Source organism: Schistocerca nitens, chromosome 5, assembly GCF_023898315.1.
Source record: "Schistocerca nitens isolate TAMUIC-IGC-003100 chromosome 5, iqSchNite1.1, whole genome shotgun sequence".
Taxonomy (NCBI): domain Eukaryota; kingdom Metazoa; phylum Arthropoda; class Insecta; order Orthoptera; family Acrididae; genus Schistocerca; species Schistocerca nitens.
The window spans coordinates 244,306,701-244,333,035 of NC_064618.1; the positions used below are offsets into that span (position 1 = coordinate 244,306,701).

The 26,335-nt window shown below is 38.3% G+C and overlaps 1 protein-coding gene across 1 annotated transcript in view; it reads right to left on the minus strand.

Annotated features, from left to right (window-relative positions):
- The window catches only part of LOC126260366 (solute carrier family 15 member 2-like), a 276,933-nt gene that overhangs the window by 185,344 nt on the left and 65,254 nt on the right, over positions 1-26,335 (minus strand). Inside the window, exon 5 of the mRNA XM_049957694.1 lies at positions 20,792-21,066. Within this exon, the coding sequence (XP_049813651.1) occupies positions 20,792-21,066 (275 nt within the window). The remainder of the gene's footprint in view (positions 1-20,791; positions 21,067-26,335) is intronic.

The following is a 26,335-nucleotide window of genomic DNA, read 5'->3' on the forward strand; positions in this document are numbered from 1 at the left end:
AACAACCATGAACTGCATGGTAAAGGTTACATGCCATTGTATATTTCAGTGTCAATCTTATCCTCATTGTCCCTATGTGAGTGATATGTAGGGTGTCGTAGAATATTCCTAGAGTTATCATTTATAGCCAGTTCTTGAAACTTTGTTAACAGACTTCCTCAGGATAGTTTACGCCTAAGTTTGTGAGTCTGCCAGCTCAATCCCTTCAGTATCCCTGTGACACTCTCCCACAGATCAAACATACCAGTGACCATTCATGCTGCCCTTCTCTATATATATGCAATATCCCCTGTTAGTTTTATGCAGTATGAGTCCCACACACTTGAACTATATTCTAGAACTGGATGCACAAGTGATTTGTAAGCAATTTCCTTAGTAGACTGCCTGCACTTCCCCAGTATTCTAACAATAAACTGAAGTCTGCCACCTGCTTTACCCACAACTAAGCCTATTTGGTCATTCCATTTCATATCCCTACAAAGAGTTAGAGTTACTATAAACAAAAACTTGTCATGGACATGGATTGCTTAGTGAAGTGATTTAACAGTTTTGTTTATGCAGTGAGAGTTCTAAATAATGAAATTGACTTAGCTGGCAAGAAAATTGTTCATCATGTACATTCTTATCAGTTAATAGATATGGCATATTTTTTGGAGTGTTGAAATACCAAACCTCCTTAGTGTATTAAAGCTACAGAAAAAAATCACTAGAGCTATGCTAGGAACCAACAACATGTAGTCACGCAGACCATGATTCAAAAACCTTGATTTTACATATACTTCTGAAACAAGTCATAGATCAGACTGGGTGATGTCTTATCACAGATTTAACTTGTTTGAAAATACCCTGTATACATGGTTTTAAAGCTTAGCAATGAAATACAGTCCAAATTCAAGGTTTACGAGCTAAAAAACATAATAATGAACACTAAAAAGCACTTAAAAATGGAATTTATAGCAGTGTGGAATATTTTATACATGAGCAAGCAGAAGGTGTGTGTGTGTGTGTGTGTGTGTGTGTGTGTGTGTGTGTGTGTGTGTGTGTGAAAATGGGGGGAGGGGGGGGAGGGAGGGGGGTTGTGTATGCTGTAATGCTACAGATATCATAACAAACTGAATCTGCCATTACTCATCCTTGTGTCACTGCCCCCTACCGCAAGTGGAATGAGGTTTGGCACCAGCCAGTACTTTTCACAAGAACTAGGGAGTCAAGAGCTCAAGACTTGGTTAACGTACCAAGCAGGTCGCAAGTGCATACAATCAAATGTAAAAGTGAAATAGAAAGATTGTTAGAAAATGAGCACACGCCCAACACACACACACACACACACACACACACACACACACACACACACACACACACACACAAAAGCAAATTAAATACATGACTGCAGTCTATGGCTGCTGTGGTCTCAGTAACCAGAGACTGCAGTCGTGTGTGTGAGTTGTGTCTGCGTCAGAGCGCGCACATATGTGTGTGTGTGTGTGTGTGTGTGTGTGTGTGTGTGTGTGTGTGTGTGTATGTTCTACCTCCAACAAAGACCTTGTTGGCCAAAAGCTCATTTTCTGACAGTCTTTTTGTTGTGCCTATCAGCTGCTCAGCATCTCTGCTAAATGGTGAGTAGTAACCATCCTTTTCATAATATTGTTACACTTTATCCTGGATTTTCCAATGCAAAAGTGAAATAGTTTGTTGAAATACTAATATATGTAATTTAATATTGTTTCCAGGCAAACTGAGACAAAATGAAACAGCTGAAGTCTGGCTATAGACAGCATACCAAGTGGGCTGTGGGTGTGAGTGGTGCATGCAATCAAATGTAAAAATGTACAAATTGATGACTGGGGTAATTTAATCATTGAGGAAAGCATATATAATCAAACTGATTGTAAAGTACTGAAATTCAATGGTAAACTCAAAAGAACTGTGCTACCTGAGTGACTTTGACTTTAATGTGGATCTAGTTAGAATAATAAAGTTCAATGTTTATTTAAACCAAGTTCAAATCACAGAAATCTATAATTATTTTATTATTTTGACGGGTAATATCAGACAGAAATAGTAGAAGTTCTGATAGGATAAGTGTCAGCAAGTGCACGGTTATGAATTGTGTCATATATATTCAGTCCGATGTCTGTCGATTTTGACACAAAAATAACCCAAACTTTTTGTAATCAAAATAGGAGGAGGCTCACATGTAAATCCCTTTGCTATGACCAAACTATTTCATCTACAGATATGATGACCTACAAATGTTAATGAGTGACTGAATGAAATTGTTTATAAACAACAGGCCATGTAAGGGAACCTCAGAAACAGCTCAATAGCAGTATTTTCCAATATAAAGAACACAGAACTGACACAAAATACTAAACAAACTCTTCAAGAATTTTGAACTAGGATAAATAATAATGCTCTGAAACTGAATCTTTCAAAAGCATAAACTGTACATTCCAGGTCCAAATGAATTGTTGAATATATGTCACAATTAAATTATGAGAAAAAAGAAACAACCTACATCTATACTCTAGCACAGTTCCACTTTCAGATATGATGACCCTCAAATGAAACAAGTGGATAAACTGTTCCAAACTGCCAGAGCCAAATGCTAGAAGAAACAAGAAATAAGAGGAGAGAAAGAGTGTGGACTGTGCGACAAAAATATGGATCCTGCAGACACCACATCACAGCACATATACATATCAGTAACAGAAAATAAACAAAGTGTCACAAGTTCTGTAGGTGAATAATTAAATCATTGATGTAGGCACAGAGTTAGAATTGCTGCAGTTTGTAACAAACCTGGTAGTACCTTGACATTCACTAGGTACTGAATAATGTTTAAAAAAAACTTAAATCTTTAACAGATGAAAAATTAGGTACACAGAAAAGTTGTTCAAAGAAATGGAATGGTTAAACAGAAATGAGATTGCAAACAAAAAGCAAGAGAAAAAAAAACAAAGGATTCAAACTAGAAGTGAAATCAGAACTAAAAGAAGTAAAGAAAAAGACTGACAAACAAAAACCTGAAATAGAGTCATAGTTCTGGAAATAAGAATTGAAAATTCTTGAAATTACTGAGTCCAAAATTGTACTGGTCAGGTGGAACAAGAAGTAACCTGCATAAGCTAAGTGTTCTGGAAGTGCAGCAGTCAGTGTAAAACGCATAGCACACTCAAAAAAGCATAAACTACATATGGAAGATTTTGAAAGAGAAATTACTATGATTGTAAGAAACAACCTCCAACAGAATTTGTACATAGATGCAGAAATAAAAAATTAAAATCAAAAGAGGAAACATTATTAGAAAGAAAATATGAAAGAAATCAGTTTCTAGGCACACAGATGATGAACTAAGCGTAGTATGCTGGACAGTGCAAGGACACCCATGCAAAGAAGGCAGCTATCAAACAAGAATAATAATAGTGACACTGGAGATTGCAGCAGAACAGGAATGTAAAACATGTGTGCTGATCAAACATGTAATATGTAGCTGCTTAATAGGCAAGGGTGTAGAAATAGTGATGTGACAAAAGACAAAGTTCATATAGCAAAAGTGCATAAAGAGACTTGTCAGACCTGTTAAGTAAGGTCTTCAGTAAGGGCAGACTGAAGAAAAGAATCCTCAATGAAGTACAAAAGGAAAAGTAAATGCAGTGGATATCAGTTTGGATGCAGCAGACATGGAAGAGAAGAAAGGCCATGGTCCAACTGAAGAAGAATACGAAGTGGAGAGGCAGAGAATGGGCATGAAGCATCTAATCAGTGAGAACAATGGAATCTCCCTCTAGTTCAGAGATGTGAAATCTGTAGGCCACAAGCAGCTAATGGTGGTAAACAATGTGAATCATATGAAGAAAACTTTAAATGAAGAACAAGCTAGTTTAGAGAGGAAAACATATATTAAAAGAGAAGGTGATAATTAATCCATTCATTCACATTCAACTATATTGGCAAAATGTTAGAATAAATAACCAGTTCTGGAAGACATCTGTATGGCAAAGTAAGCTGAGTTTTCTGGGTTTTTCTTGTAGATAACCAGTATCTGTATCTGCAAATAATGAGCAGTAACTGAAACAATGGAATTCTGAAATACATATGATAAGAAGCTGAACTATTCTGAGGTGAGATTTGTAATAAATTGAATGATATAACAAGCTTGCAATAGAAGGAACAGGAAGATTAACAAAAATATTTGATGAAATATGGTACAAACAAGTTTTGCCAATCAGGAATGATGACATGATTGCCATGAATGAAGCAAAATAAAACCTCATGAACTTATCTTGTACCTACATATCCAATACCACAAACATTGAAAGATATAAGCAAGAAGAAATGATGATGCATGAAAGCTGCAGGAGTGGAAGAAGACGGAAAATATCATAAAAGAACAGTGAAGGAGACACAACCAAGGGATAAATACAAAAGGAATAATTATGTATAAAAATTTTATACGTCATGTATTATGGGCAACTACCAGAAATTAACACTGTTACAATACTCTAAATTTGTACAGGTTTATGTTGAAGAAGGGAGTCACATAAAGACATCACAATATGCAGCAATGTGTACATGAACTGTGGGCTAAAAAGACCCATCAGCAGCCACAATGAAACAGCTAGCGAAAACTAATGACATGTTGCTTCTGTTTCATGTTTAGAGTCAATGAGATGAGAGGGCTGCATTGAAATGGTGCAGCATAATGGCAGAGCAGTGCACAGTGGAGCAAGCTGTGGCCAGGAGCCAGGTCTTCATGCGGTGACTGAAGGCAGCCGATGAAATGGGGACTTCAGAAGAAGGCCCGACGTTTTCAGGCCTGATGTTGGCTGACAACTTCTGTCATGATCAGCCGGAAGCAGAAGATGGTGAGCCAGCTAACAATGATGTGCACAGTAGTTGTGTTTAAGAGTAATGCAATGCTGTACTACAGCATCATGCAGGAAGGGTGAGCTGGCAGCAAGTGACAGCTCTTAAGTGTCATGTGTGAGTGGTCCATTATGCTAAACAGTGCTATTTACCTGTGAATTAGTCTGCTCAGTATAGAGAATACACTCATAGCATGCACAAAATTATTGTGTGTGTTTGTTCCTTTTTCAGCAGACTCAGTTAATGGCTTTTATACTGTTGTTACTTCACACATGTTTAATCAGATTTAGAAGTGTTACACTAAGTAAGGTTGCCTCTGAATCAACAGAATAATGTCTTGTCATGCCATAAAGACATACAGTTCTCTGCAACACTGTGTAACTAATGTGAATGGTTCATAAAGTTTGTTAATTTCACATTTCATGAATCTTTGGTAAATGCTTTGCTGTGTGATTTTTCTTTCAATTAGTACTAAATGTTACAAAGATTGTATAATCTGACTAAATGGGTATACTACTTTAAAATGTTAAAATATAATAGCTTCTCTTACATAATTCATGTTATGTAAAAACAAATTTTGTAAAATTTCTGTAAGCAGGGATGACTGAATGAGATGAGTGTATTTTGAAATGTTAATAATTTCTAAATATTAATTTGAATTAAGAAGACACCACTGCCACTGTCATTTGTATTTTAACATTTCTGGGATATTTGATGGTGATTGGCAAACAGTGGCATGCTCGTGAATCTCTGAGCGGTGGGTAAAAGCAGGTCTCGGTTGCATAGCTGTCCACTTATGCCTTAAAAACCAGTTTGAGGTATTGCCCATTGCTGAAAAGTACATATGATCCAGCAAGGGATGCCTCGGTACTGGGACTGTGGTCGATCTTGCTGAGAGTTTTGCACAAGCATGAGAAATAGTGGGCAGGTCAGAAAAGAATGCTCCATTTGATTGCCAGAGGTTCTCATCCGAGATGTAGAGGATGTTCTGCCATCATCAACTGATTGCACTGGGTGCACACAGTGGAAAATTGCGATTCATGTCGGCACAAATGACACCTGCTGCATAGGATCAAAGGGTATACTTGGTTCCTGCAGGAGGCTGGCTGATTTGACAAAGACAGCTAGCCTGACTCACAGTGTGGAAGCAGAGCACCATTCCCCAAACTGATCGTGGTCCTCTGGCTTGGAGCCAAGTGGAAGTCTCAGACAATTCCGTGACAATCTTGGCTGCAGATTCTGAATAGTGTGCACATGTTGTTTTTTTGGACAGATAAATCCCATCTCAGGCCTGATAAGATGCCTTCCAATTCCACGCAGGGTAGCATTCACCATAGCACATCTGAGAAATAAAATGTTAATATAGAACTAGCTAACTGCAGGAGTATTTATGGAAATGTCCCAGAACCAATCTCACTTATAATCCCATCTCAGGCCTGATAAGATGCCTTCCAATTCCACGCAGGGTAGCATTCACCATAGCACATCTGAGAAATAAAATGTTAATATAGAACTAGCTAATTGCAGGAGTATTTATGGAAATGTCCCAGAACCAATCTCACTTATAATCGGTATAGCAAATTGGCTGAAACCAGATGTTAATAGCAATGAAATTCGAAACTCTGATAGAATAGTACATCATAAGTGATGGTGACAGCATGTTTATAGCCACAAAAAATATGATAATATCTAGCGGATCAAACATGTTCATCAGGTGGTTTTATTGATCCCTGCCTCAGAAGCAGTAGTGGTAAACATTGGCGAATAGTTCATGTATATCTCTCGGTCATGTTAAAGATTTAGGCAAAGACTTCAGTTCTCCTTCCGCTCTCCACAAACCCTTCCCCATCGTTCTGTATCAGAACTGATTTTCAAAATTGAGCACCTCCATGTTGATCAAATGGGGTGATATTTTGCCATATGGGCTAATAATGATAGAATGTTAAGCAAATTTCTTAAAGAAATGCAACCATCACCATTTGGGCGATATTTTTGTTGATCAATGCGATTTCTGGGCAACACAGACAAATCCAATTGTATTTTTATGAATGATTTTAATCACAGAGTATTTGGATTATTATTTACTTATCATGTGGCTTTTAGTGCTGGGAGTCTCCAAGGAGATGCTCAGCTCACCTTCAATGCAGTTCTTTTCAGTTAAGCAGAGGGGCTGCATCTTTAAGGTTATTGGAATGTGTCAGGAAAGAAAGGTATTCAGAAAGAATTGGCTATGCAGTATACTGAGCAATCAACCCCAGCATTTGCGTAAACTGAAAATGGGAGATCACAGAAAACCATTTTCAATGTTGCCGTTAGGTGGATTCAAACTGCCCCTCCTCCTTAATCCAAGGATTGCTATCTCAGCAGCTCAACATGCAGAGCTACCTTGGTCGCAGCAGAATTAAGAACATATGGTTGTTGTACATTGTTTGAAAATAAAATGATACGCATTACAACAAAAATGGCATTCCGGTAATGTATGTTTTTCCTTTAATTCTGCAGGTCTGGTGCATGACTGCACATATATTTAAAGATTTAATTGTGCACAGAATTGCTGTTTCCAGTTGTTATAGTATTACAAGAGTGTAAGTAGATCTGGACAATGGTGGGGAAGGGGAGGTTGGTGATGCAAGACGCAGTCGACTCAGACGAATGCAAGCAGACTGTTGAAAAAAATTGTCTAAAAACAAACTATAGAATGTGCTGTCATCACATACCCCTTCTGCTCTCCACAAACACCTCCCCAGTGATCTGTAATGGAACTGTTCTTCATAACTGAGTACTTCCCGGGTAACTATATTGGCGATATTTTGCCATTTGTGCTACTAATGATAGAGTATTTAACAATTTTTTTTAAAGAAATGCAACGTCAACATCTGGGTGATATTTTTGTTGATCAATGTGATTTTTGGGTGACAATGGCAAATTCACATGTATTTTTATGGACTGATTTTAATTTAATGGTATTTGTAATGATATTTACCGCTATCCTCCTTGTGAAATACTTAAGTACTGCAACTGCAAATTTCTGCTGGTCTCCAAATAATGACTCAAGTGCCAACATTAAACTGGTCTAGATAAGTAATTAGGTAATTATAGTAGCGTGTACATAATTTTAACTTACCATAATGCTAGTGGATGGATCCTTATCCATAATTAGATACTGTATCGCAACAGCACACAGCACAAAAACAATAAACAGCAGCACCTGTATTAAATTGGTTCTGAAAAAAATGTTCGATGAATGGATCCTTATCCATAATTAGATACTGTATCGCAACAGCACACAGCACAAAAACAATAAACAGCAGCACCTGTATTAAATTGGTTCTGAAAAAAATGTTCGATGAAAGGGAGCACTAGACACAAGCATCTAGGTAGATGCCATGTTCCTCGACTTATGGAAGGTGTTCAATACAGTTCTGCACTGCCACATAATGAACAAAATACAAGTGGACAGAATATCAGACCAACTGTGTGATTGGATAGAAGATCTTTTAGCATACAGAACATTGTACATCACTCTCAATGGAGAGAAGTCTTCAGACTTACAAGTACTTCAGACGTATCGCAAGGGGGTTCTATAGGATCTTTACCTTTCACAATGTGTATAACGAGCTAGTGGACACCAATGGAAACTCCATCAGGCTTTTCACAGATGATGTTATTGTATACAGAGTTGATGCAGCAACCAATGTAATATACTGCTTGTACATAGATAGAAAGAGCCATTATTGTATGGTTACGAGACCGCAGAACAATCACTGGAAGCAGTTACTTCAATGAAATCTACAAGTATGCACACAGAATGATTTGAAGTGGAATGACCACATAAAATTAAATATGAGTAAGGCAGATGGGAGACTAAGACTCATTGGAACAATGAGAGAGAGGTCCGCAGGAGAGCTTCTGTAAAGTTTGGAAGGTAGGAGACGAGGTACTGGCAGAAGTAAAGCTGTGAGGACGGGGCGTGAGTCGTGCTTGGATAGCTCAGTTGGTAGAGCACTTGCCCGCAAAAGGCAAAGGTCCTGAGTTCGAGTCTTGGTCCGGCACACAGTTTTAATCTGCCAGGAAGTTTTAATATTTACCAAATTGATTTTATTACAACACTGAACATTATTGTTTATTTTAGGTGATGCCAGGAGATTTTTATGGGTCACAGAAAATTCTTATGTAATTCTAGTTAATGTAACACACATAAACATCTATATGATTAATATACAATTCACACTTATGTGTTTTGCAGAGGTTTCACAGTAAGACTCAGACTATTTCTCTGCCACTCCACTCTCAAATAGCATGTGGAAAAAATCACCTAAAGCTTTTCTTGCAATCTCTTAACTCCTCATATTTTATAATGATGATCATTTCATCCCATGTATGTATGTGGGAGCCAACAAAATGTTCTGACAATCAGAGGAGAAATCTCGTGATTGTCATCTTCTGGAAAGGTCTAGACATAATGTAAAACATACTTGTTATAAAGACTGCCACCTCTGCTCACTAATCGTATCTTTGAAGCTCTCTCCCATACTTTGTGATACTACAGAATGAACTATTCTTCTTTGAACTTTTTTGAAGTCCTTTGTCAATTCTATCTAGTAAGGATCTCATACTGCACTACAATACTCCAGAAGAGAATGGACAAACGTAATCTAAGCAGCCTTTTTAGTATATTTGTTATATCTTCTAATTCATTCTGCCAATAAAACACAATCTTTGGTTCACCTTCTCCACAATATTTTGTATGTGATGGATCCAGTTTAAGTTGTCTGTGCAATTCCTGGGTATTTAGTTGAACCACCAGTCTTCATGTTTGTGTAATTTAACATGTAACCAAAATGTGACAGGATTTTTATAATACTCATGTGGAGAATCCAACACTTTTTATTGTTCAGGGCCAACTGCCACTTTTTGTACCATGTAGATATGTTGTCAAAACAATTTTGTAACTTTTTCTAATTGCCTGATGATTTACTACATGGTAAGCAACACCATCATCTGCAAACAATCTAAGAGCGCTGCTCACATTGTAACGTAAATCGATAGATTAAGAATAACAGAGTGCTGCAACACTTTTTAGAGACCCCAAATGTAACTTCAGTTTCACTAGATGACTTCTCATCCATTACTGCAAACTATGACCTTTCAGTCGCACAGCAAAGACAATACACCATAGGCTCACAATTTGATAAGAAGTTGCTTGTGAGGACCAGTGTCAAAAGCCTTCTGGAAATCTAGAAATATGGAATCAACTTGAGATCGCCTGTCAATAGTGCCTTTTACTTTGAGTGAATAAAGAGACAGTTTATTGCAAGAAGGCCATTTTTCTAAATCCACATTGTTTGTGTGTCAATAGGTCATTTTCTTCAAGGTACATTTTAGTGTTGGAACACATTATATGTCCCAAAAACCTACAAATTGATGTCAATGATATGGGTCTATAATTCAGAAGATTACTTCTATTTCCTTTCTTGTATACTGGTGTGACCTGTGCAACTGTCCAGTCTTCAGGTACAGATCTTTGTTGAAGGTATGGTTGTGTTGGTGCTAAAAATGGAGATATTTCTTCAATATACTCCAAAATAAATCTCACTAGTATACAGTCTGCACCAGAAGAGTTGCTTTTATTAAGTGGTCTAAGTTTCTTCAATAAATCCAGAGTATCCACTTCAAAATTTCCCACTTCGGCAGGTGTTCTCACTTCAAATTCTGAAATATTTGCAACATCTTATTTTTGACAGGATTTTGGAAAACAGTGTTTCGTTACTCTGCTTTAGAGGTGTTGTTGGTAACATTACTACTGCTATTATACAACAAAGCCACTTATTGTGTCGCCACTGGTATATTTCACATATGACCAGAGTGTATTTGATCATAGACTGCTCGTTTTCTTTATGACACTAGGATGTACAGAGAAGCCACAGAAATTCAAAAGCATAAAAACAACAGTAACAGAAAAGAAGGACTCGAACAGGACAATTTGTGGTCCTCAGTGCTAAATATAACAAATGGCAACAACTCTTCCCTACTGCAAGCTCCACGACCCACATCGGTGCAACTCCACACCTTAGGCATCAGTCAGATGACATCATAACCAACCATTGTGTGAATACATACAAATAGTGCAGCTTATTGAGCTTGTTTTGAGACTGTGACTGCTTTCTGAGTCATCAAAGCCTCTGATGGTTCCTTCAGCATTGGAAGACGAAATGTTAGGTAGAGAATAATGCCTTATACCACAGCCTAATTCCCATATAACCAGTATCACCAAGAATGTACAGAGTGTACACAAAGTCTGGGAACACTTTCAATTATTTATTGCACAAGAATTAGACATTGTACACATGTCATACATACTGCATTTTGAAGAGAAACTCTGAAAGTTTTTTTTACAAACATTCGATATGCGAATCATGAGTGACCCAGCAGACATCAGTACGGTAATCGAATTCTTGCCCTACCCGTCCCAGCATGGCATCGTCAACTGTGGCAGTCACTTCCCGTATTCTCTCTCGGATCTCTGCTACATCACGTGGTAGAGGTGGTACATAATCAGATATTTAATGTGTCCCCACAGAAAAAAGTCACATGGAGTGAGATCTGGTGATCGGGGAGGCCATTTCATGAAACAGCTGCCACCTTCTGTAGCCCAGCTGATCCACCGGTGAGGCCGCTCTGTGTTCAGGTACCCACGAACTTCACGATGAAAATGGGGTGGAGCCCTATCCTGCTGAAAGATGATGGGAGAGTCAGATTGCATTTGAGGCATCTGCCATTGCTGCAACATGTCCAAGTAGGAATATCCAGTGACAGTGTCTCAGTGAAGAAGAATGGCCCGCACAGTCTTCGATGTGACAAGGCACAAAAAACATTTACCTTTGGGGAATCACGCTCAAATTCAATGCATTCATGTGAATGCTTTGTACCCCAGATTTTATAATTATACCTGTTCAGTTTCCCATTAGTGTGAAAAGTGGCTTCATCGCTAAAAATTAAGTGACCAAAAATGCCATTTCCACCCTCATTCAATTGTTGCAGCTGCAAAAAAAAACTCAAAACGCTTGTCTTTGTCACCATTATTGAGCTTCTGCACTAGCTCCAATTTGAATGGTTTCATAGACAGCTTCTGTCGCAGGACTTTCCACACTGTCATTGGAGCCATTTTGAGTCACGGAATGCACGATGCACTGATTTCTTTGGACTGCTTATGAATGTCTCTCTAACACGTTCCCCATTCACTTCACTCGGACTGGGACATCTGCTTCTCTCTGCTGGGAACAAGCAACCCGTCATAACGAATTTGTTGTGCCAGTGGTAAATGACCTTTCTGGGGGTGGCTTCTTACTGTACTTGGTTCTAAACAACTGTTGAACAGCTGTAGCACACTTGTTGTTCTTGAACTCCAACACACAGAAAGCTCCCTTCGCACCTGAACTCACCATATCTGCAACTAGCCCTGACTATCGGCAAATTACCAAACCATGCTGTGGCGGTATACATGAAAAAGTTTTCAGGGATTCTCTTCAAAATGACACATGTTTGATATCTTTACAATGTTTGGTTCTTGTGCAATAAATAATTGAAAGTGTTCCCGGACTTTATGTTCACCTTATATTTGCAAGCTTATGGAGCCAGTGGCTCCTTTTGGCAGAAATGTTGAAGGAAGAGGAAGAGGGGTGAAGAAAAGGGCTGGTAAGGTTTAGGAAATGGCAAGAGTCCAGCAAAGTCGCCCAATTTCCTGGTCAGGGGAGACTTCCTACACTTCTTTCCTTCTCATCTCATCTGATAGGTCAGTGAATGATGACAAGCTTGGATCACTTAATTCATTATGCCACAGAAGGTCATGACTTTCTGAAAAGAATCATCACTGGTGAAGAATCGTGGGCATATCACTACATGCCTGAATCCAAGAAAACCTCTATGGAGTGGAGACATGTTGGTTCCTCCACAAGTGACTCAATCTGCTAGGAAAGTGCTTCTGACAGTGTTCTGGGACATGTTAGGGGTGTTATAGGTGGACTTTCCTGAGAACAGGATAACAGTGAATGCTGCAGCCTACGTTAAAACTTGGCTAAGCTGCGTCATGCCCTTCATGAGAATTGCCACAGCATTAATGCTAACAGTGTCAGACTTCTTCATGACATGTTGCTGCTCCCGGGTGGGAGGTGCTCCTGTGTCCACCACACATTCCAGATCTTGCACCATTGGACTTTCATCTGTCTGGTCCCACAAAAAAATTTCCTGCCAGCCCACACTTTGGGACAAATGTGGAATTGAAATCAGCAGTCTGAAGATGGCTATACTTGAACCAAACCGACTTCTACTATACTAAACTTTTTTGTAATAAAATTATCATGCGTTCTTTTCTGACCTTCTCCTGTAGTTTCCAGAGGAGGCATTTAATTTAATAATGTTTCAAAAAATGTCTTGCCATACACAACACTAACAAAACTGTAATCATTCCAGTTGATAGTTTTATGCATTAGCGATGTGAGTTTTCTCTAAAGATTTCAGTTACATGAGGAGGTAAGTCTGGTGGTTGATGGGAGGATTCAGTTATGATTTTATGCCCATCCCTGACACTGAGTCCTGCCCAAACCATCTTGCATGCAGCTTCAAATTCTACCCTGCTAGATTTGAGTTTCTTGTCTATGCTTAAATTTTCCCCTGAAGTCTCACTGTTATCACTTCAGGCTTCAACCAGCTTTCTGCATTTAGTATTATGTGAGCTTCACTGCTTTTTGACAACCCTACAAACTATGGGACTTCGTTTTGAATGCTTCAGCAGTTAACTGTGGCGGGCATTCCTTTGGATCTTTCACTAGTGCTTCTGGGTCTTCTACTGCTGTCATTATCTTGGCTGGGTGGAGAGTCATCTAATATTAACAAAAACCTTCAGTGTACCCTACACAAACTCATCTACCTGGGTAGAAGACTCTGATGTGTAGTACACCTGATCCATTCAGACAAACCTTATGATTCTCGACTCTTTGCTGCAGCCTAGTTTGTCACAGAACCTTCAAAGTAAACTCCGAACTAAGGGACCACTGTCAGTTCTGGAGATAACACTGCAGATTGAGAGATTCATAGAAACCCCATGGGCAAGGCTGCAAAACAGACTGTTGTTGTTGTGATCTTCAATCCAGAGACTGGTTTGATGCAGCTCTCCATGCTACTCTGTCCTGTCCAAGCTCCTTCATCTCATCTCCAAGTACCTATTGCAACCGACATCCTTCTGAATCTGCTTAGTGTATTCATCTCTTGGTCTCCCTCTACGATTTTTACCCTGCGCAATTCCCTCCAACACAAAATTGATGATACTTTGATGCCTCAGAATGTGTCCTACCAAATGATCCCTTCTTCTAGTCAAGTTGTGCCAGAAATTCCTCTTCTCCCCAGTTCCATTCAGTACCTCCTCATTAGTTATGTTATCTACCCATCTAATCTTCAGCGTTCTTCTGTAGCACCACATTTTGAAAACTTCTATTCTCTTCTTACCTAAACTATTTATCGTCCCTGTTTCACTTCCACACATCGCTAAACTTCATACAGATACTTTCAGGAAAGACTTCCTGACACTTAAAATCTATACACAATGTTAACAAATTTCTCTTCTTCAGAAATGCTTTCCTTGCCATTGCCAGTCTACATTTTATATCCTCTCTGCTTCAACCATCATCAGTTATTTTGCTCCCCAAATAACAAAACTCATCTACTACTTTAAGTGCCTCATTTCCTAATCTAATTCCCTCAGCATCACCTGATTTAATTTGGCTTAGTTCCATTTCCTCATTTTGCTTTTGCTGATGTTCATCTTATATCTTCCTTTCAAGACACTGTCCATTTCATTCATCTGCTCTTCCAGGTCCTTTTCTGTCTCTGACAGAATTACAATCTCGTCAGTAACCTCAAACTTTTTATTTCTTTTCCATTGATTTCAATTCCTATTCCAATTTTTTCTTTTGTTTCCTTTACTGCTAGCTCAGTGTACAGATTGAATAACATCTGAGATAGGCTACAACCCTGTCTCACTCCCTTCCCAACCACTGCTTCCCTTCCATGTCCCTCGACTCTTATAACTGCCATCTGCTTTCTGTACAAATTGTAAATAGCCTTTTGCTCCCTGTATTTTACCCCTGCCACCTTCAGAATTTGAGTATTCCAGTCAACATTGTCAAAAGCTTTCTCTAAGTCTACAAATGGTAGAAATTTAGGTTTGACTTCCTTTAATTTATTTTCTAAGATAAGTTGTAGGATCCGTATTGCCTCACATGTTCGAACATTTCTACAGAATCCAAACTGATCTTCCCCTAAGTTGGCTTCTACCAGTTTTTCCATTCATCTGTAAAGAATTTGTGTTATTATTTTGCAGCCATGACCTATTAAAATGATAGCTCATTAATTTTCACACCTTTCAACACCTGATTTCTTTGGGATCAGAATTATTATATTCTTTTTGAAGTCTGAGAGTATTTCGCCTGTCTCAAACGTCTTGCTCAACAGATGGTAGTTTTGTCATGGCTGGCTCGCCCAAGGCTATCAGTAGTTATAATGGAATGTTGTCTACTCCCGGGGCCTCGTTTCAACTTAGATCTTTCAGCGCTCTGTCAAATTATTCACGCAGTATCGTATCTCCCATTTCCATAATATTGCCCTCAAGTACATTTCCCTTGTATAGACTATCTACATACTCCTTCCACCTTTCTGCTTTCCCTTCTTTGCTTAGAACTGGTTTTCCATCTGAGCTCTTGATATTCATACTAATGGTTCTCTCTTCTCCAAAGGTCTCCTTAATTTTCCTGTAGGCAGTGTCTATCTTACCCCTAGCCTGTTGATCTTATTTTTGTGTCATTTGTATTCCGTTTTGCCTGCTTAATTTACTGCATTCTTATATTTTCTCCTTTCATCAATTAAATTCAATGTCTCTTCTGTCACCAAAGGATTTCTACTAGCCCTCGTCTTTTTACCTGCTTGATCCTCTACTACCTTCACTATTTCATCTCTCAGAGCTACCCATTCATCTTCTACTGTATTTCTTTCCCTCGTTCTTGTCAATTGTTCCCTTATCCCCCCTGAAACTCTCTACAACCTCTGGTTCTTTCAGTTTATCCAGGTCCCATCTCCTTAAATTCCCACCTTTTTGCAGTTTCTTCAGTTTCAATCTGCAGTTCATAACCAACAGATTGTGGTCAGAATCCACATCTGCCCCAGGAAATGTCTTACAATTTAAAACCTGGTTCCTAAATCTCTGTCTTACCATTATATAATCTACACTGCTGGCCACCGTAAATGCAACACCCTGAAGGAAGCATCCGAATCAAGTGAAATTTACACCATGGGTTTGCAGCGATGAGATATGCAACTGATTAGAATTTCAGCGCAGACGCACATCAGGCGCGCCTGTGGCGCCACCTCATAGCGCCATTTAAGGCTTGGCGATTTCGACGAGTGTACGTTCGGCACGTGTGTTTACCTTGTGGTTGTTTCACAAGACGATCAGTTATGCCTCGTAGACAACAGCGAACATCGTTTGATCAAGTATCCGAGTTCGACAGAGGAAGGATAGTGGCTTACCGAGATTGTGGATTATCATACAGAGAAATTGCTAGTCGTGTTGGACGAAACCAAACAACTGTAATGCGGATATGTGACCGTTGGATGCAGGAGGGTACGACGGACCGACGTGGTCGATCGCATTCACCTCGGTGCACCACTGCACGTGCTGATAGGCAAATTGTGCGCATGGCAGTGACGGATCGCTCAGTGACATCCCGAACCATAGCACAGCACATTGCGTCTGTAGCGCATCATCCAGTGTCTGCGCGTACCATTCGACGCCGTTTACAGCAGAGTGGTCTGTCCGCAAGACGTCCATTGCTTCGTCTACCATTGACGCAGAACCACAGACGTCTCCGTCGCCAATGGTGTGATGACAGACGGATGTGGACGGCAGAATGGAATGACGTTGTCTTTACTGACGAGGCACGCTTCTGTCTGCAGCACCACGATGGTCGGATTCGAGTGTGGAGACACCGTGGAGAGAGGATGCTGGACAGCTGCATTATGCACCGCCACACTGGTCTTGCACCGGGTATTATGGTATGGGGCGGTATTGGATATTACTCTGGCACGCCTCTAGTACGCATTGCCGGTACTTTAAATAGCCGGCGCTACATATCCGAGGTGCTGGAGCCAGTTGGCCTTCCTTACCTTCAGGGCTCGGCCACAGCCATATTTCAACAGGATAATGCGCGACCACACGTGGCACGCATTGTCCAAAGGTTCTTCGTCAATAACCAGATTGAATTGCTTCCCTAGCCGGCTCGCTCTCCGGATCTTTCGCCGATAGAATACATGTGGTCCATGGTTGCTCAACGAGTGACCCAAATTACTTCCCCAGCTGCCACACCAGATGATCTTTGGCAACGTGTTGAAGCTGCTTGGGCTGCTGTACCCCAGGAACACATCCAACGTCTCTTTGACTCAATGCCGAGACGTGTGGCAGCGGTGATCTCCAACAATGGCGGCTACTCTGGCTACTGATTCTGGCAGGAACCACATGTCACAGACGTCTGTAAACGTAATCATTTGGTACTTGGTCAACATGTTATCTACAAAATAAATTTTGTTGTGCTACCTCTTGTCTTTCTTGGTGTTGCATTTACGGTGGCCAGCAGTGTATCTGATACCTTTTAGTATCTCCAGGATTCTTCCAGGTATACAACCTTCTTTTATGATTCTTGAACCAAGTGTTAGCTATGATTAAGTTATGCTCTGTGCAAAATTCAACAAGGCGGCTTCCTCTTTCATTCCTTCCCCCCAATCCATATTCACCTACTATGTTTCCTTCTCTCCCTTTTCCTACTGACGAATTCCATTCACCCATGACTATTAAATTTTCATCTCCCTTCACTATCTGAATAATTTCTTTTATCTCATCATACATTTCATCAATTTCTTCATCATCTGCAGAGCTAGTTGGCATATAAACTTGTACTACTGTAGTAGGCATGGGCTTCATGTCTATCTTGGCCACAATAATGCGTTCACTATGCTGTTTGTAGTAGCTCCTCCACACTCATATTTTTTTATTCATTATTAAACCTACTCCTGCTTTACCCCTATTTGATTTTGTACTTATAAGCCTGTATCCACCTGACCAGAAGTCTTGTTCCTCCTTCCACCAAACTTCGCTAATTTCCACAATATCTACCTTTAACCTATCCATTTCCCTTTTTAAATTTTCTAACCTGCCTGCCTGATTAGGTGATCTTACATTCCATGCTCCGATTCATAGAATGCCAGTTTTCTTTCTCCTGATAACGATGTCCTCCTGAGTAGTCCCCACCCGGAGATCCAAATGGGGGACTATTTTACCTCCGGAATATTTTACCCAAGAGGACGCCATCATCATTTATCCATATAGTAAAGCTGCATGCCTCGGGATAAATTACGGCTGCAGTTTCCCCTTGCTTTCAGCCGTTTGCAGTATCAGCACAGCAAGGCCGTTTTGGTTAACGTTACAAGGCCAGATCAGTCAATCATCCAGACTGTTGCCCCTGCAACTACTTCAAAGGCTGATTCTCTTCAGAAACCAGACGTTTGCCTGGCCTCTCAGCAGATACACCTCTGCTGTGGTTGCACCTGCAGTTGAAGAATAATTTCAACCACCCTTAAGATTTTACAAAACTGATTAAAAATGTAAAATCTGAAGAGTGGTTGAAACTATTCTTCAACTGTGAATTAAAAATAAAGCTTTTGGTTTAATGTTATTTAATGTTACACAAATAAGAGAACACAGTCTCATTAACTGATGCATTTTTGTATTGTTGACTACAGATGATGCAACAGTTAACACTGCAACCTTCGTTCCACCTCCCAATCATTGTTGTAAATTTACAGATGGAAATAGTGAACTTATTTCCTCCATATTTGTGTACATTTGATTAATCTTTACTTTCAACATTGGTGATGAAAGACATTTACTCAGTAGAATTAACAGCAAATACACATAAGAAAAATAATTTTAATGATAGTAGTCCAGTATCAACACCTTCAATAAAGCATTTTCTTGAAAGTACCTGTTTTTGCATTACTTTGATTCCCTGCAATGAAGTACTATAGGAAGAAAAACTGCACAAACTTTCAGCTAGATCTTGATGAGATTCCAAAGTGGTGTAAAGACAGAGAACTTGTTTTGTATGTTCAGAAATTTGTACAAATCACAAAGTACAAAAAAGTTGTACCCGGTGATTACAGCATTAACAAATAAGAACTGGAAAACAACCAACTCATACAAATACCTGGGTGTAACAGTTTGTAAGTATATGAAGTGGAACGATCAAGTAGGCTCCTCAGTTGTAGGCAAAGCAGTTGTGAAGACTTTGGTTCCCTAGTAGGTTCCTGTGAAAATGCAGTCAGAGTGCAGAGGAGACTAATTACAAAACATTTCTGCAACCCATTCTAGAATATAGCTCCACTGTGCAGAAGCCGTAGCAAAGAGGATTTACACTTCATATTGAACGCATTCAAAAAACGACAGCATGAACAATTATACGTTCTTCTTCATCATAGGAGGGCATCATCAAAATTCTGAAAAACATGAATTGACAAACACTTAAGAATGGATGTCATTTATCACATGAACGATTTCTTACATAAGTTCAAGAACCAATATTAAAGAAGAATCTAGGAATATGCTTCAGACCCTACGTATCATTCCTGAAGACACTACAAAGACAAGATTAGTCTAATCACAGTAAGCACAGGAGCATTTAAGTAGTCATTCTTCCCAAGACCCATACACAAGTGGAATGGGAAGAAACTTGTGGTCCTAATCTAAGTTCCCTCTGCCATGCACTGTAACAATGGTTTGCAGAGTGTGTATGTAGATGTAGAGGTTTGTATACAGCTTTTATAAGTAATACAGGCTATAGGAATGATTTCCTACTGATACTTCTCTCTATTAATTCGTGTCTTGATTTGTTTCCTACTCTAGAAGGACTTCCATGTGCCTCATGTCTGGTGGTGTAGTCTGACTGAGACACATCAGTAGAGAGAGAGTGGAGTGGCTCTGCAAGTTACGTGAGCTTCAGTCATCAATATATGTTATATGCCTCTCATTCCTAATATTTCTAGACAGTGAATAGTTGTTTATCCTTATACTACTAATTACATTTCACTCAGAATTTTTCATTACTGTTTTACTTCTATTTTGCTGATCTGGCCTGCATATAATCACGGTATTTGTTATTATAGTATACTGTAAAGTCCCCAACATACATTTTGTCATACTTACTGGCTTATTGCACACCAATGAAGGTATTCCTTCCTGCTAAGATCTGTAGACCATGGTATGTCAGTGAGGGAGACTTAAGAAAAATAATTTAAGTCTGTGTTGCCTTCTAACAGTGTTTTTGATCTCTAAATGCCAGGTGAGGTCTTTTGTTTTTACTGAAATATGTCTAATGAACTACCAAATGTCAACAAACTCTAATTCTCAAATGTATATTTTTGAAATTCTTTAGGAAACATCTAGCTTTAAACAACTCCTCTACATACATTTTCTGACAGCGTAATATCTCTCCATTCAAATGTAACAGCTCTCTTTAATACAATAGTAATGTTGGCAACCCATATGCAGGAAAATATAGAAAACTATTTGCATAATGAAGGCTCATTATCATTCTTTGCATTCTAAACTTCTTGGTATAAATCGACACTGGAGTATTGTCCTCAATGTAGTCGGTTTGTTAGGCATTCTGTTATATTCTCCATTGTCTCCTACAAAATAGTAGATACAGTGAATATAATGTCCCTGATGAGAACTTACTTAATGTTAAATTCATCTGAAATCAACTGCCTTTTTATTAATTATTTTAAAAATAGTTTCAGTAATTATACTTGGTATGTTTCTTACACAATGACAATATGACAAGTAGAGCTGGGAACCCAAATCCAACTGCATAGCACTGATCATCTCCAAAGCACATAAATGATTTGCGTAAAATGGGTGTAAATATCATTCCAATGAATCCACCAAAATTAATGCTGAAGTAGAAATAGGAAAAAAATTTGTCAAGCAGTTCTTCTTCCTCTGGCAAGTGGAACTGGTCTCCTCCAAACGCTGCAACACAAGGCTTTATTCCACCTGATCCAACAGCTACAAGTAACAGTCCAATCAATGAACATGATCTGAAAGAAAGGTTGATAAACAAAAAGTCAGCTTTTATAACAGATGCAAAAATACTAGCATGTAATATTAATTTTAGAAAATTCACAACTGTGTTACATATCATACAATGTAGGCTGTTACATATCAGTGGTTATGACAACTTACACAAAAAGTGAAACAGTGCTACATGGCACACTTTAAAAGTGAATTATTTGGGTATCTGTCGGAATAGGTTGTTCAATTACATACCATGTTGAGTGGATCCCATACTGAGACAGATTCTTGAAGGGTGTAGAACAAATAAATTATACATTAACAGGTAGGAGCAACCACTACAGACTACATCTTTAAATTATATATGATTAATGCTAATCTACTGACACCGAATTTTTCATTAAAAGAATAAATTCTCTGGCCAGCTTTATTTCTTCTTGGATAAGGCTTACAAGATAACAACATGGAATAGCTCTTTTTGCTACACACCACTCCAGGAGCACTTGCAGTTTCCATGTAGTAGGAGCATACCCTTTTCCCCATGCATGTGATTTACAAATTCTAATTCATATTTACATTTACTTTCATTGCAGTAAAAACTTAGTGGAACATGCCTAACAACAGTGTTCTCCAATACATTGCATAGTAACTGGAAATCATATTTTAAGTGACATCACCCCAATTTGGATGCCACGAGTCCCAAGAGGGTCTATGCTGCTTCAGACAAGACAGAAACTTGAAGTGCTAAAGAACGTAGCCTTGTGGCGAGCATTACATTTGCTGAGTTGAGCATGAAGTGGGCACTCCAATCTTCCTCCAATGATACAAGATGCTGACAACCAAGTTTTATCTTTCCTAACATACTTCTCAAAACTGGTACTTCTGGAACCTCAGGATGTATGACAGGAATGAACTGTGGAAGCGCATATAGCCCTTGTGGCTTCTAAGAGGTAGACCCTCTTTTACAAGTCATCCTTTCAACATATTACACCCAACCCATCATTATATCACTAATCATGAGCCATTAACCAATTACTGCCATGCCATACTGATCAATGCCTAGACAGTTAAAGCCGTACCCTAGCATGGAATATTGAAGTAACTGCCAACCAGAAATAAACATTTGAGGTTTATGAAGATGTGTGCATCTTATGGCTTGGAAACTAGGAGGGTGCCTTTTTTGTTCCTTTGGAAGGCAACATTTCCTAGACAGAACTTACAGCATGGATGTCATTCTTGATGGTACTGCGTACACATGTAGTAGTTTAGTTACTCGCACCAGTTGATTGGAAGCTTCATTTTGTTTTATAACAGCTTCATTGTAATGCCTGGAATTTGTTGATATGTCTTCTTTCTTTCTTTATGAAACACACTCTGTTCAAAAGTACTAAAATCTCAAATATTCTGTCTACAGAAATGTAATTTTTATTTTGTGGCATATAGATACTGTTTTTTTTACTTAATTTTTCATGGATGAAGTCATTTTTAAGGTTTTATTTCCTTTTTTACATGTCTGTGTTAACATCCTTTTATGACACAATTCCTTCTTTTAATGTTGGCAAGAATAACTTATGCATGTGCCTCTACAAAAAATGCAACAATATTGCTCAAGAATTTTTTTTGTAAATGTTGAAAATAAATTCATGGTTTATTTACTTATTATCATTGTCGTATCCCTTACTGCTGTTAACTTGCACCAGGTATTCACTGTTGTTGCTGCTGCTGCTGTTTTCATCTTCAGTCCAAAAACTGGTTTGATGCAGTTCTCCAAGCTAGTTTAACCTGTGCAAGCTGCCTCTTCTCTGGGTAAATCCTGCAACCTTACAGCTATTTGGACATGTTTACTGTATTCAAGCCTTGGTATCCCTTTACAATTTTTACCTCCACACTTTCTTCCAGTACCAAACTGACTATTCCTTGATACTGCAGGACGTGTCCTATCAACCAATCCATTCATGTAGTCAAGTTGTGCCATAAATTTCTTTTCCCCCCCAAATCTATTTAGCCCCTCTTCATTATGTTACTCAATCTACCCATCTAATATTCAGAATTATTCTACAGTACCAAATTTCAAAAGGGTTCTATTCTCTTCTTGTGTGAAGTGCTTATTTTCTAGGTTTCACTTCTGTGTAAGGCTATACTTCAGATAAATACCTCCAGAAAAGACTTTCTAACACTTTAACTGAAATTCAATGTCAACAAATTTCTCTTTTTCAGAACTGATGTCCTTGCTACTGCATCTGCATTTTATATCTGCACCACTTCAGCCATCATCAGTTATTTTACTGCCCAAATAACAGAACTCATCTACTTCGTCCAGTTTCTCATTTCCTACTCTAATTCCCCAAGCATCGCCTGATTTAATTTCATAACCTTCCATTACCCTTGTTTTACTTTTATTGATGTTCATCTTATATCCTCCTTTCAAGACACTATCCATTCTATTCAGCTGTTCTTCCAAATCCTTTGCAGTCCCTGACAGAATTACAATGCCGTCAACAAACTACAGATTCGTTTTTCTTCTCCCACAGCTTTAATTTCCACTGCATTTTCTGCTTGTTTTCCTTTACTGCTGACTCAACATAGAGACTTAATAACATCAGGGGTAGGTAATACAATCCAAAAGACAGCCTTTAGGGTTGTTTCAAGGAGCAGAGCTAGACAGTTGTGTAACCATTGTTTAAAACATTGCAAGTGCTATTAGTACCATGCACTTATATTATGGACACATTAATGTGCATTTTTAAAAAATGCAACAGTAATAGTAGTATTATGACAAAAAAATGTGACATACACATGCACATATATTATGGACACATTAATGTGCATTTTTAAAAAATGCAACAGTAATACTGAGTTTGCGCTCTGTCTCTCATAATCTCAAAGGTGATAGGACAATAAACCCTAGGAAGAAGGAAGGAAGACTAGGGTTTAATGTCCTACTGACTTCGAGATTATTAGAGACAGAGCACAAACTTGAAATGTATCAAGGATGGGGAAGAAAATTGCCTGTGTCCTTTTAAAGAAACCATCATGGCATTTTCCTGGAGCAATTTAGGGAAATCATGGAAAACTTGAAACTGGATAGCCAGACATGGATCTGAACAATTTTTCCTGAATGATAGTCCATTGTGCTAACCACTATGCCACCCCATTCGGCATATAAAAAAAGTTAATTAATGTTGATTAGCACTGCTACTGAATTAGAAGGTGTGGGAGTAAGAGATGTTGATTTATAAGCTTTCCTTGGAGAACAGTGGTACGGCAAAATTCTGAAACATGTTTTATATGTACTAAACATAATCTTTAATTTATTTTTTGTAATTCAAATCTTAAATGAAGGCTGTGTTCATGACACAAATGCAGATTTCTCAATTTGAAAAATGTATGACAGCAACATCGATTAAAATGCTGCTTGAAAAGTTAGGAGAGCAAAACGTCACATATGTGAAAGAAACAGGAAAAAGAAATGGCACTGATAATATCACTGACTGGAATGTCTACCTAAGTGTTGGCTTCATCCATGACAAACAATACTGCAAATTGCAAATATCATCCTACAAATATGAGTATAGCTGAGAATATTCTGAATGAACCATAATTCATTAACGTGTTTGAAATAAATCTTATTTTATTATCACAAACACAATATCCTTTATTGTTTAAAGGTGATTCATCCCGTTTTAGAACTGTTTACAAAAGAAGAAATTGTTTACAAATTAGAAATATTCATGTGAGAATCATTTGTTGATGGAAATGTGGTGCCAGACAACAGGACCAAAATCAAGAATGATCACACTAAATGGCTCCTAGATAAATTCTGAGTAAGCCAATTCCAGATGAACATGTGTGGATCTCAACAAAATGGAAGAACTGGAAGAGAAGTGTGCACAGTTGTCTAGTCAATACAGTTATCAAAACATGAATGAGAAGCTGTGTGCTGAAGCAATAAATTACATATTCTTTATACTAAATGAAACTGGAATTAGTTCAATAAAAAGAAAATATCATACTGAATTTTCGTATGGATCTAAAGTGGATCTTACTAATTTGAGAAGTTTTAGTTGTGCCTGCTATCTTCAGATTGAAGATCACAAACGTAGAAAGACTGAAAAATAAGTAAAGAAAGGAATCTTTATCAGATAAGACTTTGATTCTCCCTGCTACTGAATCTATGTGCCTAATGAAAGAGACATTGTTGCACCTGATGTGGTCACTTTCTAAGAAAGAGTTGAAGATGAGTAAGGTAAGAGTTCCACAAAAGACAATATGAATGAAATTGAGTATCCACAAGTAAATCAGATGTCTGATTATTCACTCTGTGATGTCTCTGAAGATTGCAATATATCATCTGATTATTTGTGCAACTTGAAATAGATTTGTCACTGTCAAAACTATGTGATCAACAAACTTTAAGGTACCTGTCATATTTCCATATTATTAATTGGATATTTCTATGACATTTAAGTTTATTAAGCAGCCCTGAAAATTTGCAACGACTGTTTTCTATAGTCTGCATGGAGATCTGTATTGTATGATAACTGAAATATTAAAACTTAACAAATAAGCTACATACAATTCAAAATTATTGTCTCTAATTAAGTTTTAAAACTTTTTACAGTTGTAAATCACACACAACATGACACATAACAGCTGTTTCACCACAAGTACTTCTGTTTCAAGACTATATCTAGGAGTCACTGTTAAGACAATCAGTTGTTTATCTAACAAGTGCTTAGCTCTGAATAGAATATCAACATCAGCTTCAGGGCTCACTAACTCAAACTGTGTCAACTTGTTCGCCAGGGAAATGAACGTTGTGGTGAAGTAGATTTAAGAATCTAGAATACCTATTCGTATATGATGGTTGTCATTACTTTTTATCTGTTTGTGATGTGACAATATCCTACAAAATGTTTTGTTTAACTCCAATTAGGCATTCTGTCATAGTGATTCTCTCTCTCTCTTTCTCTCTCTAGTGTAGTGTCATGATAAGTTTCAACTGGGGCTCTCCATGCTGTCCTATTCTGAACATATAACATATTCCTTCATATGTTTGTATTTTCATCCATTTCTAATGTTGTCCACTATTCTAACTCTCTTCCTACCTCTTCCTCTCATTCCTTCCACTTTTCCCTCTAAAATTCTTTGTTGCAGACATTTCCTATACAGTATATGTTGCAGCCAAGATTTTCTCCTGTTTCTCATCAGTTCCAATAATCTTCTTTCTTCCTCTGTTTTCTTCATTACTTCATCATTCGTAAGTCTGTCTGTCTACTTCACCTTAAGCAATAG